The 16,252-nt window shown below is 42.5% G+C and overlaps 1 protein-coding gene across 1 annotated transcript in view; it reads left to right on the plus strand.

The window, feature by feature from the left end:
- The first annotated feature begins 221 nt into the window (after positions 1-221).
- LOC125457485 (centrosomal protein of 128 kDa-like) overlaps positions 222-16,252 on the plus strand; it is a 38,009-nt gene continuing 21,978 nt past the window's right edge. Inside the window, exons 1-7 of the mRNA XM_048541712.2 lie at positions 222-298; positions 4,345-4,516; positions 7,447-7,539; positions 10,661-10,712; positions 12,026-12,152; positions 13,168-13,239; positions 15,362-15,443. Of these exons, the coding sequence (XP_048397669.1) occupies positions 4,358-4,516; positions 7,447-7,539; positions 10,661-10,712; positions 12,026-12,152; positions 13,168-13,239; positions 15,362-15,443 (585 nt within the window). The 5' untranslated portion in view covers positions 222-298; positions 4,345-4,357. The remainder of the gene's footprint in view (positions 299-4,344; positions 4,517-7,446; positions 7,540-10,660; positions 10,713-12,025; positions 12,153-13,167; positions 13,240-15,361; positions 15,444-16,252) is intronic.

Genomic DNA, 16,252 nt, shown 5'->3' on the forward strand with positions numbered 1-16,252 from the left:
TCAGGTTGTGGAAAAACTGCTGCCTGTGTGTACATGCATATCAAAGGCTTTCTGCACTTCAAAGAGCTGTGGGATGTAGCTGAGAGATCGGCGGCAGCAGGCTGCAAATTGATTTGGCTTGATATGACCAAGGTTTCTAATGGTGATATGCTTGAGTGGTGCCAGTATTAATAATTAGCCGATGCCTGAAGAGGAACTGATATAGGTTGAGTCAGGCTCACACACACAGAGTACCATCAAACAGGAACAGGAGGAAACAGCCATCTCAGGACGAGACTGCGAGCAGAGAGACAGACAGGTAGGGGAAGGGGACAAAAAGAATGTCACGGTCAAGAGGACTGAAAAATGCAAGGGCTGGCGATATCGACAGGATGTTAACCTTTTTATGAAACCTTTATGTTCTAAAAATCCCAATATGCCCCACAAAAGCATTATCAAACAAAGATCTTACACCGAAATTGCATAAGGAGATATAAACATAGGCAATCAAAAGTTTGGTTGAAGTGGTAGGATTAAAGCATTAACTTAAAATAGGGAAAAGAGAGGCAAAGGTAGGCAGGGGGGAGTTTCAGAGTTTAAGGTTCAGGCAGTACAAGCACCGACAGTCGAGCATTGGAAATTGAGGATGCATCAGAGGCCAGAATTAGAGAAGTGAAATGTTCTCAGAGTTATAATCTGGAGTAGGTGACACTGGTAGGGAGCAGTGAGGCCATGAGGAGGTGAGAGCATGTTTCCTGTTTCAGATAGGTGGAGATGTAGAAATTAATGGTAAGCTGAACTTTGAGAAGATCAAGAGAAAATGAAGTATTGAGAAAGAACCAGGCAGTGAAAGGCAGAAACAATAAAAAAGAAGAGAAAGTCAAAATTCAGTGAGAGGGTAGACTGGGTGACCGCTTCACAGAACATCTACATTCTGCTTGCAAAAAAGACCCTAAACTACCAGTTGCCTGCCACTTTAACGCACCACCCTGCTCCCTGACCGACATCTCTGTCTCTGGCTTGCCGCAGTGTTCCAGCGAACCTCAACGCAATCTGGAAGAATAGCACCTCATTTTCCACTCGGGGATGCTGCAGCCCTCTGGACTCAATATCAAGTTCATGAATTTTAGGGCCTAAACTTTCCCATGTCCCAGCCCCCTCACCCACACACCAGGCCTTGTTACCACATAGCCTGCCATTACACACTAACTACTGTTAGTTACTAACAGTCCCCATTAACAACTATTCAGCATCCCAGCCTAACTGTCATCAACTCTTTGTCTATCCAACTGTTCTTCTCTCTTTAGGCTCTATCCTATTGTTTACTGCCTACCCCACCGCCTCCCTATTTTCTGCATATAAACTGACATTTTCCCAGCTACCATCAGTTCAGAGGAAGGGTCATCAGACCCGAAACGTGAACTCTGTTTTTTCCTTCACAGATGCTGCCAGACTTGCTGTGCTTTTCCAGCAATTTTGTTTTTGTTTGTGTTTGAGAGCGAAGATGTGCTGGCTAAATTGTAATCCTTGGGATTTGTGCACTGCGTGGGTGAATCAACTGATGAATTAACTGTGTAATCATTGTGGCAAGTGTAAAGCTACTGACTCTGACTTACAATCTTTCATTACAGGCTATTTTCAGTTCTTCTGCAGCTTGACAGTCATTTGCAGCCAATGCTTCAGCAGGAACTGATTCTAAATTTGTTCTATGATAGTTTGACTCAGCAATGTCACGCGTGTGTAAATTAGAAGTTTTATTTATCGTATTCGAAGTTGAGAACAATCACGTTGGATTTACAGTACAGCAACAGGCCAACATATCTATATTTGTCATTTATGGCTGTGTGGTTGAGGTAGCTGCTAATCTGAGGCCCCCATCTACCTGCTTAGTTAGAAGCAGAGGGCTCCTGTAGCTGCATGAAGAAGAGGAAAGAGTGCACAAGAATTGCACTTAACCCTAAATTGTCATTGCCCAAAACAAATGAGCTGTTCATTGTTCTCGTTGGAATCTTGTTTGCATAAATTGTCTGCTGAAACGGTGACTAAATTAATGGGGCAATGCGATGACTCAGTGGTTGACACTGCTGTCTCATAGCAGCAGGGACTGAGGTTTGATTCCACCCTCAGGCAAGTGTCTGTGTGGAGTTTGTACATTCTCCCTGTGTCTGCATGGGTTTTCTGCCAGTGTCGAAAGGTGTGCGGGTTAGGTGGAGTGGCCATGCTGAATCGCTCATAGTGTTGGTGGATTAGCCATGGGAAATACAGGGTTACAGGGAACGGGTCGGGGTGTGGACCTGGGTGGAATGCTGTTTGGACTGTTGGCGTGGTTTCAATAAGCCAAATGGCCTGCAACCACACTGCAGGGATTCTATGAAATATGCGTTGGTGATTGTGAAGAGTTTTGGGACATTTTGAGGACATGAATGATGCTATAGAAATGTAAGTTCTTTGGTAAACACATCCTTTAAACGGGACTGACTCTGAACTCATGCTGAAAAATCTAAAAGCTGTTTTAGTGTGGTCTGACCAGTACTTTATGTAAAATTCGAAAGAACTGTGGACGCTGAAAATCAGGAACAAAAACAAAGTTGCTGGAAAAGCTCAGCAGGTCTGGCAGCATCTGTGAAGGAGAAAACAGAGTTAACATTTTGGGTCCGGTGACCCTTCCTCAGTTCTGAGGCTGCCAGACCTGCTGAGCTTCTTCAGCAACTTTGTTTTTGTTCCAGTACTTTATGTACTTTGACTTTTCCATTTTTATACTACATTCCCTTTGAAATAAAGACCAACATTCTATTTACCTTCCATGCCACCCACACAAATTGGATGCTAGCTTCTTGTGATTCATTGCAAATTCCCCAAATCCCTTGGTGCAACTTTCTGCAGTCTTTGCACATTTATGTCATATTAAGCTCTTCTATTCTTCTTTTCAAAGAGCATAACCTCAATTTTTTTCCACATTATATTCCATCTTCCGAGTTCTTCTCCAATCACTTAACCTGTCTATAGACCTTTGCAATCTCATTGTATAATCCTCACCGTTTGGCCTCCAGCTATTTTTATATAATGCGCAAACTTGACGATGGTACATTCAACTTCCTTGTCCAAGTCAATAATAAACCTTTCTAAATAATTGTGATTCCAGCACTGATCCTGGTGGCTCACCACTAATTAAAGGTTTTATTCTTCATTAATATGATATGGGCATCTCTGGCCAAACCAACATTTATTGTCCATCTCTAATTGTCCATTGGGACACTGTGGATTTGGAGCCACATATAAGCCAGACCAGGTAAGGACAGGGGTTATTTCCCCCAAAAGGGCATAACTAAACCAAATAGGTTTACCTGGTAACTAACAGTTGTTATATGGTCACAATTATTTCAGATTGCATTAAATTCATACTTCTCCAGCTGATGTGGTAGGATTTGAATCTCTGTACCCAGAGCATTGGCCTAGGTCTCTGGATTACTGGACCTGTGATATTATCGCAACTTGCCATTTCCCCTTTATCTCAACTCACTCTCTTCCAACAGTTAGTCAATTCCTAGCCATGCTAATTGACTACCCACAACACAACAGGTTAACTCATTAAGTAGCCGAAAATGAGATACCAGATCATACACCTTTTAGAAATCCAAATGTATTACGGACACTGGCGTGCCCTTTATCTATCCTGTTTATTACCTCCTCAAAGAATTCTAATAAATTTGTCAGGTACAATTCCCCATTCATGAAGTCACACATACTCTGCTTAATTTTATTCTGTGCTTCTGAATATGCTGCTATTACATCTTTTACAACAGTTTCTAACATTTGCCTAATGATTGATGTTAACTACCTGGCGTATAATGACCTAATTACCTTGCTTTCTTTCTGAAAAGGATGTTATATTTCCATTCTGGGACTTTTCCAAAATCAAACCAAGGAGCATAAATTTAAGGCAATGGGGAGGAGATCTGGAGGAGTGGTACCTTTACACTGGAGGATGGTGTGTGTCTGGAACTTATTGCCTGAAAGGGTGGGAACAATTGCAACAAATAAGAAATATTTAGATAATCACTTCAAATACAAGGCTACAGGTCAAGTGTTGGGAAATGGAACAAGATGGGATATGTCCTTGATGACTGGCAGGGACAGCAATATGCCAGCGAGTCTCTATATGTTTTGTAAAACTCTGCCGCTTTGATTCTTTAACCTGATAAACGTCTGTTTTATTGTTAAAACCAAATCTGCAGCATTACATGATTGTGTTTCAGAGAAAACCAGAGAGAAGAAAAAAATTGTTGAGCCAGATTTCAGTCTGGGATCTGACATGTTCAATAGTAACAAAACATAAATGAGAAAGCACAACTCCTGGCTTTCCAGATACCTGGTTCTTATGACACAGCAAATGGATTCCAGATCCCAATCTCCAGGTTTAGAAGGAGTGCGGAAGGACATAGGGGATTTCCTTGATTCACTGGATGAAACACTAACCACTGATTCCCAGCAGCTGCCCAGCAAAGCTCCACAGCTCATTCAGAGGATGAAATACCTGGTAAGTACAACAAAATGCCCAATGTATCTGGGCAAAACAGACCAGGGAGGTTACAGTTCAGTTCCTGAGTATGTAGAGCTGACCTCAGGCTGGGCATTAATTGGTTGAGATGCATATAAGGACAGTAAGTGACCAATCAACCTCTCAAGCCTGTTCCACTGTTCAATGAGATCATGAGTGATCAGCATCAGAGGTAAGAGTGATTGCTCTTGACACCCAGGCTGCATTTGATTGATTAAGGCATCGAGCAGCCCTGGTAAAACTAGAGTCAATAGGAATCGGGGGGAAAACTCTCCCCGGTTTTAGTCATACCTGGCATACAGGAAGATAGCTGTCATTGTTGGAGGTGAGTTATCACAACTGCAATATATCTCTGCAAGAGCTCCTCAGTGCAGTGTCCCAGGCCCAACCATCTTCAACTGTTTCATCAATGACCTTTGTTCCATCATAAGGTCAGAAGTGGTGATGTTCAATGATGATTGCACAATATTCAACACAATTTGTGACACATAACAGCAGTGTCATGGGGTGATGGGTAGATGCTTTCTTGTTAGGGATAGTTATTGCCTGAGACTAGTATGGCACAAATGTTATCTGCCACTTGTCAGCCCAACCCTGAATGTTGCTCAGGTCTAGCTATGTATGAACAGGGCTGCTTCAGTATCTGAACAGTCACAAAGAGCATTGGATGTTGTGCAACCATTAAACATAATAATTCAAGATTTGACCATCATATATACGTACAAATTAGAATCAGAATCTAACCAGGCAGCTCCTCAAGCCTGGTCTACCATTCAATAAAATCAAATTTGATCTCTTTGGGTTTTGATTTCTACATTCCAATTTATCACTGTTAATTTTGATCCTTCTGCTAAAAAATATTTATACACAACTGCCATAAAATATTTAAAGATCCCATTACAACTGACTTCTTAGGCAAAGATTTCCAAAGTTCAACAACTCTTTACAAGAAAAAATTCATCTCATCATCATCCTAAAAGAGTGATCCTAATTTTAATGTTTAATTCCTCTTTTCCTCTTTTGCAGACCTCAGTGGGACTTGATTCATCACATCCTTTCAAAAGGATTTTACACTCTCTCTTATTGGCCAACGAGCTAATCTTCTAGCTAGGCATATATTGTCTGCAAAAACACCTGATGTGGCACCTTATTCATTGCCTTCTGGAAATCTATGATTAATAGTCTATAGGCTTGCTTCTATCCACAACATGTCACTTCTTCAAAGAACTCTGAGAAATTTGTTTCTCATGAATTCCCTTCAATGAGACAATGCTGACTCTGGTTAACTTGAGTTTTCCTAAGCGTGCAGCTGTCATCTCTTTAGTGATTTATTGAGTCAGTGAGAGAGCTTGTGAAATGCCTATCATGATCCCAGGCCATGCCACACCCAAAGAAGTTGTAGCAGTTGTGAAGGTGATGTTAGTCTGGCTCATGTCTCAGGAAACATTGTTTTCTTTGGGTGATCAATTAATGGCCACTTATGGGCATTACCAGGTTATCTCAGGGCCGAAACCACTGGACAAGAGGCGCACCACAAATATCCAGCCTAAGAGCTCACCTAGCACAGGCTGGTGATGAGGAAGGGAGGGGTACTTACTGTATGGCCCATACTCAGTCTTATGCCCCACATTTCCCCTGCATTCCTCACTGTCCTGTCCACCACAGTCTCACATGTACCGCTTCTCATTGGAATCTGCACCATACCTCCCTTAACTTCATACCAACTCCCTAGCACCTTATGTGGGATAGGCTGCAGTCCTAGCAGCGGCCACCACCACAAGTAGTGCTCTCGAGACCAGAGAGTTGCTGGTTATTTGCTGAAAAGATAACACTCAGAGGCACAATGACCACCCCAGACGTGAGTGGAAGGTTTGACTCCTGCCAGTTAATAGCTTCTAAACTGACGATAGAATGACACTGCAGAACTTAGGCACGGTAGCTCAATGGTTAGCACTGCTGCCTCACAGCACCAGGGACCCCAGTTCAATTCCGCCCTCGGGTGACTGTCTGTGTGGAGTTTGCACATTCTCCCTGTGCCTCCAGGTACTCCAGTTTCCTCCCACAGTCCCAAAGATGTGCAAGTTAGGTGGATTGGCCATGCTAAGATACCCGTAGTGTTCAGGGATGTGTAGATTAACTGAGTCATAGGGGGACGGGTCCGTGTGGATGCTCCATGGATTGGTGTGGACTTGTTGGGCTGAAGGACCTGTTTCTACACTGTAGGGATTATAGGATATGAATTGGCATTGACAGATTAACAGAGAGTTTTGGGGGGGGCGGGGTGGTGGGTGCAGGGCACCCAACAGGATGTAAGATCCGACTCCTCAAAAGGGGTCTGGCTTGTGGTGATGAATAAAACAAGCAATATCTCAGGGTAAAATGCACCTGCCACTTCCATCTGCCTTACACAGTGTCAGCAGTCAGAAGTTGGATTTTGCTTAGTAAGCAGAGAAATGGAAGTGAGACATATGTGATAATTGAAGTTAATAAGCAGTCATGATCTCACTAAATGGTAGACCAGGTTCAAATGGTTGAAAGGCCTCTTTTCCTACATTCTAACAGCAAAGCAGAAAGATCTGTGCAGGTTAATTTGGCAAGTGTTTCAGACCAATAGAGGCTGAGAACATGAAGGTTTTACAGCTGGAATGAGTGTATCTGGTTTGCAGTGGGATTTAGAATATTGAAGTCCAGAATGCTTTCTTTCCTGGTGGAATAGCCTACCAGCATGCATCAGGCAACAATAAAGGCCGATGTATACTGTTACTCAACAGTACCCTCCTCTACCAACTTTCCGAAGAAATTCAATTATGGGAAACAACAGAGGACTACAGGATATATGTTATGATCTAGTGTGCCCATGCGAGAGGGAAACCAGCACCATTACACTGATGCCTTGTGTGTTCTTACAGCATTTTCAGCCTCAGTCCAGCGACTCGTTGCTTCTTGAGCAGTTGATCAAGAAACTGGAGGAATGTAAAAGGGAAGTCTGCAAACATCTTGAAGTGAGTTTGCCAAAAAATATCGTAGAACTAAGAATCATAGAAAAAACACAGTGGCGGTGTCCTGGATAATAATTGAACAGCTGTACCTGTCCTGAAGGTTGGTTGTTGTGGACAGATTAGAAGGACCTTTATTCTTGGTCTACTCCTGCGCGGTAGCTGTCCTGGGATATTTGGTGTGGACAGGGAAGTGGGAATTTTACTCTGTATCTAACCCCATACTGTGCCTGTCCTGGGACGGTTTGATGGGGGCAGTGTAGAGGTAGTGATACTTTCAGTATAAAAGAGTAGAGGAAACTTTACATTGTATCTAACCGCGTGTTTTACCTATCCTGGGAGTTTTGGTAAGGACAGTGTAAAGGCAGCTTTACTTTCAGTTTAAAAGTGAAGATTGGCCTTTACTCTGTTTCTAATACTGTACTGTAACTGTCTTGGGAGTGTTTGATGGGCATAGTATAGAAAGACCTTTACCCTTTAACATGCACTGTGTCTGCAAATAATGTTATTATGAAATGGTATGAATGCATTATCTATCTCCAGTGCCACTACTCCATGGTCACAATATAATTTCAATTGCTTTGTGCAATTCCCATTATTACCAATCATATGCTTTCACTATGTTAGGTTTAGAATTAAAATATCCATTAACCAGATTTATTTATGAAACAGAAAATTATTGTTTTATTGTGAAATAAAATTTATCCACAAAGATGCAAAGCTTGCTAACAAACACAGTTTGTAATAAATTAATAAAGATGTTATCCTTTAAACAATCCAAGGTGCATGCACACACATCAAATAAAGAGGAAAATAATAGATTTCTTTCTACAGGGATTGACTTGTGAACAAAGGCCTGTAATGACTATTCTTGTGCATCGTGTGAAATGAGTAGTTGGTTCTCGCTGTAGCATTCTGACAGACATAGACAGTCACTACACATAGAGCATAGAACATAGAACATTACAGCACAGTGCAGGCCCTTCGGCCCTCGATGTTGTGCCGACCTGTCATAACAATCTGAAGCCCATCTAACCTACACTATTCCGTGTACGTCCATATGCTTATCCAATGACGACTTAAATGTACCTAAAGTTGGCAAATCTACTACCGTTGCAGGCAAAGCGTTCCATTCCCTTACTACTCTCTGAGTAAAGAAACTACCTCTGTCATCTGTCCTATATCGTTCACCCTTCAATTTAAAGCTATGCCCCCTCGTGCTCGCCGTCACCATCCTAGGAAAAAGGCTCTCCATATCCACCCTATCTAACCCTCTGATTATTTTATATGTTTCAATTAAGTCACCTCTCAACCTTCTTCTCTCTAACAAAAACAGCCTCAAGTCCCTCAGCCTTTCCTCGTAAGACCTTCCCTCCATACCAGGCAACATCCTCATAAATCTCCTCTGCACCCTTTCCAAAGCTTCCACATCCTTCTTATAATGCGGTGACCAGAACTATACACAATACTCCAAGTGCGGCCGCACCAGAGTTTTGTACAGCTGCAGCATAACCTCTTGGTTCCGGAACTCGATTCCTCTATTAATAAAAGCTAAAACACTTCTTAAAAGCCCTGTCAACCTGGGTGGCAACTTTCAAGGATCTGTGTACATGGACATATGTGCAGTTATCCCTGGGGCTTTGGCCAACATTGGCTGGTCAGGAAATATAGCATTGAGAAGTCTTCCAGACACTTTTTAAGAAAACAATCAAGCTTCTCAGTGGATTCACAACGGGTCTGTTTCAGATGAGCTCTGCAGCCTCTTCCTCATACGGCATTGCCACAATTGACAGCCCGAACAGTAATCAAACTACACCCTTGAACTGCAGTGTCCAAATTAAAACTAGCTATGTCTTGGTCATAAACCCAGCCATTTGTATTCCCAGATGTCAATCCATTTAATTCGATGAAACTATGGGCTTTTCCAAGATATTCCTTGTTTCAAAGAATGTTCCAATATTCAAAGTAACCTTCAATCCCCGTTAAAAGAAAAAAGTCCAGGTATCTCCACTAAACTTTTAAAATGCAAGTCTCAAAAAACTTTTTTTTTATTCATTAATGGGATGAGGGTATTGCCAGCTAGGCAGCATTTATGGTGATCCCTAATTGTTCAGAGTGCGGTTAAGACTCAACCACTTTGCTGTGGATTTGGAGTCAGATGTAGGTCAGACAAGTTAAGGATGGCAGTTTCCTTCCCTAAAGACCATTAATGAACCAGATAGGTTTTTCCCAACAATCAACGATGGAATCAAGGTCGACATAAGACTTCCATTTTTTTTAAATTCAAACTCCACCATCTGCCAGGAGGGTAGGATTTGAACCTGGGTCCACAGAACATTATCTAGGTGTCAAGATTAATAGTCCAGTGATAATACTGCTAGGCCATCACCTCACCAATTTTGTGCTCCTGAGATGCTGCTGGGCCTGCTGTGTTCATCCAGCCTCACATTTCATTACCGCACCAATTATGAAGCTTTTATGATGGTCAACAGTTTGTTTCAAGGGTGTCTGTAAACAACAGCATAAAGAGCTTATTATTGAAACTGTAGCACAATGTCCCGGTAAAAGAAGGATAATTTTTCCAAGAAAATCAAAAATAGAAATTTCTGGGAAAGCTCAGCAGGTCTGGAACTTGTGTGGAGAGAAAGCAGAGTTAACGTTTCAGATCACGTGACCCTTCTTCAGAACTCAGAAATGTTGTGTATGTCAGACAGTTTTAATTAATAAATTATGTACATAATATCAATCCCAGTCAGCCACAATAAGGACAAAACCAGAAAATGCTGGAAAAGCTCAGCAGGTCAAGCAGTATCTGTGACAAGAAATCAGAATAAATGTTCCAGATAGGGTGACACTTCATTTCAGGAAGCTACTAGATTTGCTGAGCTTTTCCAGCAAGTTCAGTTTTTTTGTTTCTGATTTGCATCATCCACAGTTATTTTGGTTTTTATACAGCCATTACAGGGGAATGGTTTCCATTCTGGTGGCTCTTTGCTCTCATGGTGTGCAACTGTAGTATAAACGCTGCTGACAGCTCCACCTTTGAAACTTACAAATGTTGAACAATGGAGGGAAGGAATGCCAATGGTTACGACAATTAACAACTAGTCTATTCTCCCTCATTCAGGATATTAAGTTCAAGGGACCCAGCATGACCTTGCAAATGCGGAAAGTGCTTGGTAAGTTCGAAAGTCCCATCCTGATTCAGAAAAAAATTGGGTTCAGAAGTCACAAAACTTGACTTTGTGGTGCTGGCAATTATGATGTGATTGAGCAGTTATTGGAGAAAAATCAGGACTGATTGAAGCATGTAAAGTCCTCGTGTGGTGTTGTGATAGTGTCCCTACCTCTGGATCACTAAGTATTGGCTCAAGACCCATCTTGAGATGTGTAGTGATATTCCCAAACAGGGTGATTCAAAATAGTAAAAGTCCTGAAGGCCCTTGACAGGGTACATGAGGAATGGATGTTTCTCCCTATGAGAGAATCTCGAATTGGGAGCCACCATTTGAAAATTGGGGGATGGCCATTTATGACCGAGATCAGGAGAAGTTGTCTCAGAGGGCCATGAATCTTTGGGTCCTGCTTCTTCAATGTAGTATCTTTGAATATTTTTAAGGCAGGCATGGTTGACTCATAAAAAGCAAAGGGGTTAAAGGTAATTGGCTAGGCAGTAATGTGCAGTTGAGATACAGTTTATTGAATGGTGGAGCAGGCTTGAGAGGCCAAGGAGCCTAATCCAGCTGGGAGGGACATCTTTTGTGTGTCTGATGCCAGACTCCTGAAGTATTTGCTCCATTTGGAACTCAGTTGTGGAAGGAGGCCTTCAGAAACACTTTATGAAACATTTTCTTATTCAACACTTTTGTTGAAGGAGCTCAGAGAGTCAGTAAGGTCTGATGGAGTGACATTTTGACTGATCTTGCCACTATAAGGGCTCTGAGCACAGCTCCAGTACGTATGAGGTGAATGTTACAGGATTCCTTTGAGTGCAGCATCAGACTGACATGGATGAGTGGAATGGTCAGACGGGTGTTAGATCTATTTTATTGCTGATTTTTCTGATGGATTATATTTTGAGAGCAAACAAGGAGAAAAGCACTTGTTTAATGGTGTTAAGGTCCATACCATAGCTACACCAGCACGATACTGGGGAAGTGAAGCTATGGTGGTAAGAATTGAGCTGATAGCACTATTTCCAACAGAACCAGTAACATGAAATTAAGAAAAATATTGATGAATGTGAGCAAAGAGAGAATATTCCTCCTAGAAAGGGTTCATGATCCATTCAGATGCCTCAATGGAATGGAGGTGTCGAGGGGTGCCAGAGGATGATTACCTGGGTTTCAGATTGATGAAATTTGGAACAAGCTGATGATTGATTGCTATTTTATGCCTTCTCAAAGTTCTTTGCATCACCATAGATTCCTGAGCAAGAAGATGGCCCATGGATGCAATAGTTCCATTTCTAAAGCTGAGCTGATTTTTCCAGAGATGATCTGGGAGGAGAAGAGGGCCCTGATGAAGATGAAGGCTGAATGTAAAGACATGTCTGTGATGCGGGCTGTCCTGGGTACAATGCAGCTTCAGGTGAAGGAGAAAAATGAAGAGATTGCCCGGTGAGTCACAGTCACGCACGCATGTTCACATCAGCACTCTGCCTCAAAAATTGGCTCTATACAATAAACAATGCCACTATTATCCTCTTCTTGGGCAGTCTCTCAGAAATGATAACTTGCATTGGCTCCCATTTGATGCAATCTGAGATGGCTGCTACTCCAGTGCAAATCTGCAAACTTGATACAGTGTGGAGTTAGAGGAACACATCATGTCAGGCAGCACCTGAGGAGCTGGTGATTCGACATCTTGGGCATAGACCCTTCATCAAGCCTGAAACACTGAATCTCCTGCTCCTCTGATGCTGCCTGACCTGCTGTGTTCCTTCAGCTCCACAATGTATCGACTCCCACTCCAGCATTCACAGTTCTTGTCATCTTCCTGACCTGCAGACTCTACAACAGTGTAAGGTATGTGATGCTTAAAGAGTCACGTTGTTTGAAGGCTCATTTCTCCCTTCAATGCTTCAACTTCACCTCAACAGGTTCTTGATGAAGTCTCTTGATGTGTTCGTTATCTTTCCAAAGGAACTTTCTCCACTTAGCAGGGTTACAGCAGGAGCTCTTGCGAGTTCCCCAGCTGTCTCATAAGCATTCACAGCAAAGAAAGAGGCCAACCTACCCATCGTGTTTGTGCTGGCCACCAAACATCTCTTGACACTGATCCTGTTTTCCAGATTTTGGCATATAGCCCTAGATGCTATGGTGTTGCAAATGCATATCTAAACACTACTTAAACATTATGAGAGTTTTTGACCTCAGCCATCCTGTCAGGCAGTGTGTTCCAGACTTCCCCCATCCTCTGAGGGAGAAAATGTCTCCTCAGATCCCTCTAGATTTTGTGTCTTGCCAATTCTCTGGTGCCTTAAGGTGTCAACTGTACCTATTTGAAGTTAGTGGAATTGCTGTCAAGTTAGAGAACTGTACTAACTCCGTTGTCTGGGCATTTCCTGATCTTATTTCTGAGTTCTGTTTTTAATTTTCTCTCCTTCATTCTGAATACACTTACGCCTGACAGGTTGAGGAGACTGAGCATTGTCCAGTTGTGGGAACGGGAGAAAAAGAAAGTCGTGTCTGAAGCTTCGGAAAGGTAAGGGGCACAGCCACCAATTCCAGCTCCCGTGCCTGTCTGCTCGAGTTCTCTTTCCCCCACCCGCCCTGTCTCCCCGGTACTGCCAACCCCATCTGATATCCCCAGCCACCTTCCATATTCCCACATCCTCCACTTCCCAAGAACCTCCAATGCCAACCAATGTTCGGCCACACGCTTCCTGGAAACTCCAAGTTTATCCAATGGATCTCTTCACAGACTACATTCATCCTGCTATCTCTAAACTACTGTGTATCACCACCAGTTAATATCTGCTCCACTTCATCGTCAAACTGAGCTCCATGCTTTACAGTCAATGGAACCACTTCCCTATCTGAGTCAGGTTACATTGGACAGTTTAGCTGGAGTCAAAGGGTAATGAAACATTACACTTCATCATGGATGGACTGGGGGGGCAGAAGTTTGAAAGTGATGTTACGGTCATATAAAGCTCATATTCAATGCCATTTGGAGTTGCTGCATTCAGTCCTAGGTGCAATGCCTTCGGAAAGGAAATATTGGCCTTGGATGGCATGCAGAGAAGATTCACCAAAATAATACCTGGGGTTAAATTATGAGGAATGGTTTCACACCTTAGGATTATATTTCTTTCATATGGTGACATGGCCACTCAGTGGTTAGCACTGCTGCCTCACAGCGTCAGGGACCTGGGTTCAGTTACACCCTTGGGTGACTGTGCAGAGTTTGCACGTTCTCTCCATGTCTGGGTACTCCCACAATCCAAAACTGTGCAAGTTGCATTGATTAGCCGTGCTAAATTGCCCATAGTGTCCAGGGATATGCAGGTTGGGCTAGTTTGGCATGCCTGGTCAGCATGGACAAGTTGAACCAAAGAGTGTGTTTCTTTGCTTATGACTCTATCTATGACCAATATACCTGTAAAACACTTTAGTGAAGGAATCCTGACATCCTTATCTGTTCTGGCCTGCGTGTGACTGCAGACCTACAGCAATGTGGTTACCTCTTAACTGCTGATTAAATAGCCTCGCAAGCCACTCAGCTCCTTGGCAATCATGGGTAGGCAATAAATGCTGGCTTTGTCAGTGAAGCTCACATCTCCTTTTATGAAAAATTGCAACCATTAGTGAGCTCCAACTCCAGACTGAGGAAGATGGGTAACCAGGGGTTGGCCAAGATTCGTACAAGAAACAGCAATTGTGACCGAAAATGTAAGATCTACCCTTCTATGGGTCAGTTGGAAAATGGAATTGGGGTTTATTCTCTCAGTCCAGTTCCTTAAAAAAAATGACAGATTTTTAAAATGCTCAAAACAGAGTTGGACAGTAATCAGCCCATAGTCTTAGTAAAGAGGTGGCATGCATATGAGAGGAAGAATGACCTCATTCAGAGCTGAACACATGACTGTATCTCTGAATATAATAACTCGCTTCTGCTTTTTAAACAGGGTATAAAAGCAAAATTGTGATGCATCATAACCAAACACGACTTAAACCTCAGCTGGAGTATTGTGTTTAATTCTGGCCAACAGATTTTGGGGCTCAGCGGGCGGGCAGAGGAGATTTTGTTGAATGGGATCAGGAATGAGGGACCTCAGTGATATAGAGACTGGATTGTTCCCTTTCCAGCAAAGCACAAGTTTAGTGGAGATGGTCACAATGTCCTTGTTTGCTATGATCTGCCTGAATTGCTCACAAAACAGAACTTTTCACTGTACTTAATTACATGTGGCAACAATAAATCAAATCACAATCAAAATCAAATCATGAGGCGGCTCTGATAGCATGTGCCAGGAGAAACCAGTTCCACTGGAAAGAGTGTCGATAAATGGGTGACACAGGTTTAAGGTTTAATTGACACAAGGATAAGAGGGGAGATGCGTAGGATGAGAATTCGCTGTTATGATCTGGACTGCAGATTGGCAGCAGATTCAATAATAACTTTCAAAAAGGGTTAATTAGATAAATATTTGATTGAGATTAAATGTGAATTGACTTAGTGAGAGAAAATGGTGGAATGGGATAAATTGGTCAGTCTCTCAAAGAAGAATGATGGGCCGAAAAGTCATTTCCTGTGCTTTTACATTCTCCCTCGGTATGGATGTGTCTCGGTGAATAATCCTGGTTTGTTCACTTTCTAATAGGGAGCGGGTATTGAAAGAAGAGACACAGGACCAAAAGGCTCAATGGATGGAACTTAAAGAGAAGCTGATAAAGAAGATGAAGGTCATTTGATTTTTGGGTAGCAGAATGGGTTGGCACTGATGGTACCACCATGGCCGTCGCCCATGCAGAGCTTGAGGAATCTGGCTCATCACTCCTGCCCACCATGGCCTGTAGTGAGATGATGTCACCTGGGGAGTGAAGAGGTGTCACCGCTTTTGTGCTCAATTGGTTTACTCAATCTATACACACATTGAAGTCACTCATGATAACTGTGTTGCCCATGCTAGAAGCTTCTCTCATCTTCTGATTAAGACCATGTCCTATCCAACCACTATTGTCGGTGCTGTATAAATGCTCTATAAAGTCCAACCAATGTCTGCTGTCCTTTGCAGTTTCTAAATTCGTCCAAACAAGTTCTACATATTGTTCTTTCAATCTGAGAATCTGCCTTACTCATGTACCAGTCCTATCCCTAATTGTCAGTGGAGCTTCACCTCCTTTGTCATCTTGTCTGTTCTTCCTAAATGTCAAATGTTCTTGAATATTCATTTCTCTGTTCTAGTCATTATGCAGCCATGTTTCTGGAAAGGCAATTAGAACATACTCGCGTACTTCTATTGTTCCTTTCGATCATCTATCTTATTGTGCATTATGTGCCTTCAGGTGGAATGTCCTCAACCCTATCTTTTTGACATTATTTCACTTCAAAGCATACTTGATGCTTGTCTTTATCTCTCCTGTCTTCTACTCTTCCCAGCAACTATTCAACTTGCTATTATCAGCTTTAATTTCTTTCAATTTGGCTCACCCCTACAGCTTCCCATACCTTTGGCAAGCTAGTCTGAAATTTCATATGAAGGCTATGTGCT

This window comes from Stegostoma tigrinum, chromosome 14 (genome assembly GCF_030684315.1).
Source record: "Stegostoma tigrinum isolate sSteTig4 chromosome 14, sSteTig4.hap1, whole genome shotgun sequence".
Classification (NCBI taxonomy): domain Eukaryota; kingdom Metazoa; phylum Chordata; class Chondrichthyes; order Orectolobiformes; family Stegostomatidae; genus Stegostoma; species Stegostoma tigrinum.